Below are 3,818 nucleotides of genomic sequence, written 5' to 3' on the forward strand. Positions count from 1 at the left end.
ACGAAACAAATGTCACTTTTTTGTTAAAGGACTTGTTTTAAGTGATACATGTTATAAACACTCTTTTTTAAGTGTTTCCAAACAAGAGCTACGCAAAATGCAGAAGAAAAGAAGAAGAAGAAGAAGAAGGAGGAGGAGGAGGAGGAGAAAACAACAACAACAATAAAAATGTTCGATCATCAATTCAATCTAGAAACTTAAGCATTGATTAAGACTACTGAAATCAAAACAAATGAAGGGTCATGCATAAAAGGTTTTAGTGTGAATTACAAAATCATAACAAGCTTTTCTTCATAAGTGAAGTCACATATCAAGATTAGTTGATCTTTTTCGCATTCGATACGGTCATAATAAACAACAAGATTACACATCATTTATCAAAAAACTCTTCTTAAAGTTTTTCTTCAAAGATTTCCATCCATACATGAAAGAGTTGTCATCACCCATTCACTTAACTTTCCCTTTTCTCTTTTGGCCTAATCTCAACTCCTTGGATGATAAGTCCAGACTTCCAATGACCCTCCTTCACCTCAACCACACTCATCTCCACCTGTCCACCTTCTCCTCCATCACAGTAGAACTCACCCAGCTTAACCTCCTGCCACCCATCTCCCCTCACCTGCAAATATGACCTCTTCGCTTCTCCAGCCGTCGACCTCGCTCCACTCCTCCTCCTCCTCTGCTCGACCACATTTTGCCGCCTCGATCCCATCGCCAAACTAGGATCAAGGTACACAGATCTTGCCTTAGTTTTTCTACCAGCAAATTCAATAAACACTTCAACAGGGCCACGATCAAAGCCATAGGATGGTTCAGTCAATATGAAAACCAAGTAAGCAGCATAGTTTGTGTTTGGAGATAGCATGGAAGTGTCTACCTTTCCTTGAATTTCAAGCCAACATACGTCTAAAAGCTCAGCAACCTCAGAAAACCTGTGTGCGCAAATCACTAATGTAAAATTAATCAACATCCACAAATGAAAAACTTGAGTAAGTTATGTTTGATTTTCGGAATCCTTATACTTAAAGAATAGTAGTTTGAGTGGGTTATTGTTAAGAATTAATCATGTGTTATTTTATTATGCATTATAACCTATTAATGATTCATAAAATATAATTAAATTCTAGAATAAATAAAAAAAATCATCTATAAATTTTAAAAAATATTTTAGTTTAGTTATTAATACTTTTTTTAACATAAATTAATAAGATAATCATATATTATAAATATATATTAACAACAGTATTATAATTAAATAATAAATAATAACATTTTATTATTTTAGTTAACATAAAATGTTTAAATTTTGATTAAAAAATTAAATAATATATCATTTACGTTTTAATATTTTTATTTAAAATATATATTAGTTATCATAATTCAATTTTGGACTGAACAAGAACTATTTATTAGTTTAAATTAATATTAAATAAATTAAAATTTTAAATTTATTTAATATCGTAATTTCTTATGATAGTAATATGCTATAAATATACATTGATAACAAGATAACTATTAATTAAAAATAATAATTTTGTAATATTTTAATTTTAATTATAAATATTTTAAAAAAATTAATAAATTTTTTAATTAAAAAATATTAATATTTGTAATCTAAAATAAGTTTAAAAATAATAAGTAAGTATCCAAATACCATTTATTTTAAACACAATCAAATACCATTTATAATTTTCAGTATTTTTCCAATTCAACACTTATTAAATTTAACTCTTTTTCTGAAAAGTACTTCTATATAAGTGGCTAATTATGTTGTTATCATAAAATAAATAATAATGCGAAACATTTTATAAGTTTATAACAAGAAATAAATGAAAAATAACTATTCACAAATTTCTCATGGAGATGTCTACTTTTTTATATTAAATGTTAAGTAAAATAATTAAGAACATATAATGAATAACTATTCTCTTAATTTCCAAAATTTAAACCACATTTCATCTTATTCCAATGAATAGCTATTCCACTAAACCAAACGAGTCATTAAAAAAAAAATGTCTAAAGGGTGCATACCTTGAGTGTGGAAGAGAAGACAACCTGTGGCTTAATTGTGACAAGGAAACCCATCTCCAATGTTTTGGGGTGTCACCCCAAACAATGTAGAGATTCTTTGAAGCTATCATGTAACATTTCTTCCCGCTACATTTCTCCAATGAAAATGCCTATTTAATGCAAATCCATTAATAAAAAAGTTAAATTTGTGCATATAAATGTCATAATATAGACAAATGAAATATAATTTCTTTGTAAATGACCATTTTTTTTCGCCCGTTCTTTGTTTTTCAAAATTGAGGATCATGGGATATCATTGAAAAATAAGAATTTGTGTGACGAAAAAGAACCCACTATGAAAAAAGAATGAGGATTGGAACCTATACATTAATTTCTTCCCAATTTATGTATCAAAAGGTGCGTGTATAGTTCCTAAGGAAAACAATTTGATCATAATCAATCAATTTTATCAAAGAAAGATTTCTTATTTTTAGGCCAATGGGTTGATAGCGAAATCTCAAGGGACCTTCCACCGGGACCTGCTATGCCACAAGCTAGAGAAACCTCATCCCTCTCTTTCCTTTTTTCAAATCGAGCTTTAACGTATTCTAATATGCAATGTCAAGCAGTTCCGTTTTTTCAATTTGAGAACTTGAAAACAATAGGGAAAGAAAAGGAGAAGTCGAAGGAATTTAATTTGTTTATTAAATAAAAAAGATAAAGAAAATAAAATATATAAAAAATTAATGAACAAAATTTTAATTTCACTGATATTTTTTAATTTAATCATGTTAAAATTAATGAAACACAAAAAAATTGCATGATTAAGCAGACACCTTGAGGAGTAATTTAAGGTAAAAGGAAAGGGCTAATAAACGATCCGTAACTTGAGCACAATTTTGGCTGTCGATTATTGTGATGTGGAACTAAGGATGGTTTACCTTGGTGCCTTCGTCGATGAGAATGGGGAAATCGCAGAGGTGAAAGTAGAGATCTTTCTTCGACGAGAAAGGGCCGGCGGGAGGAGCGGAGCAAGGCTGGGATCGAGAAAGGATGGAGAGGTAATCGGCGGGAAGAAAACGTTCCCAAACGGCGTCGGAGTCGGCGGCGGATCGGAAAACAGAGCAAACCAGGGACAGCCTGCAGGCGTCCGCCGGAGTCGTCAGCGACAGAATTTCGGCAATGCATCCTTCCGGCAATCTCCCCCATTCCACACTTGCTCCTTCCATTCTTTCTCTCTGTCTTTATGAATCTGGTTGTGCATTTGCGAGGTCGGAAACAATCGATCTCTTATAAATGGGGATCCGAGGGGGAGGAGGAGAAACCTTAACTGCGAAGTTTTTGAATTTTGACTGAGAAGATCGATGATCGTGAATCGTGATTATCTTTTCGGTTAATTTCCTCGATTTATTGCATTAAATAATGCCAGTTTGGTTTCGCTAAAAGGGATTTTTCTTTTCTTTTTTCTAGGGTTTTGCTTTTGTTCGTGCAATGGATCGCATCGCCCTGCATGTGTATGTGTTCCTGACTTTCTGCGTCAACAATTCACTCGCACAGAGCTCTTTCTTTCCTTTTTTTTTCTTTTAAATGCGGCTTCGTCACATGGCTGCCCAACCTGCCCTCATCTCTTATAAATTTAAATTTTCATTTTTTAATCTCATTATTTTATTTGTTTGGATGAAATATTTATTTTAAATTTAAAGAAAAAAAATTAGCATGTAAAAAACTTAAAACAAAAAAGTAATAACTATAATAATATATTAATATATTGGTGTGCCTACATTTGCAAAAAAAATTATAGAATTTTA

The 3,818-nt window shown here is 31.4% G+C and overlaps 1 protein-coding gene across 1 annotated transcript; it reads right to left on the reverse strand.

Annotated features, from left to right (window-relative positions):
• Positions 1–225: 225 nt before the first annotated feature.
• On the reverse strand, positions 226–3,614 carry LOC131167381 (putative F-box protein PP2-B12). The gene is made up of 3 exons (XM_058126179.1): positions 2,952–3,614; positions 2,032–2,180; positions 226–932 (listed from the first exon to the last, which is right to left on the reverse strand). Exons 1-3 carry the CDS (start codon positions 3,237–3,239, stop codon positions 452–454), a joined length of 918 nt encoding a protein of 305 aa, XP_057982162.1. The 5' UTR covers positions 3,240–3,614; the 3' UTR covers positions 226–451.
• Positions 3,615–3,818: the final 204 nt, after the last annotated feature.

The sequence above is a fragment of the Malania oleifera genome, chromosome 11, assembly GCF_029873635.1.
Source record: "Malania oleifera isolate guangnan ecotype guangnan chromosome 11, ASM2987363v1, whole genome shotgun sequence".
Classification (NCBI taxonomy): domain Eukaryota; kingdom Viridiplantae; phylum Streptophyta; class Magnoliopsida; order Santalales; family Ximeniaceae; genus Malania; species Malania oleifera.

Bases quoted from the DNA above. Each gene is read 5' to 3' on its own strand.
- LOC131167381 (XM_058126179.1), bottom strand. From the start codon at position 3,239: ATGGAAGGAGCAAGTGTGGAATGGGGGAGATTGCCGGAAGGATGCATT. The intron at 2,181-2,951 runs GTAAACCATCCT...TGCATTAAATAG, and splicing joins TCATCGACGAAGGCACCAAG to GCATTTTCATTGGAGAAATG. The intron at 933-2,031 runs GTATGCACCCTT...TTGCGCACACAG, and splicing joins TCTTCTCTTCCACACTCAAG to GTTTTCTGAGGTTGCTGAGC.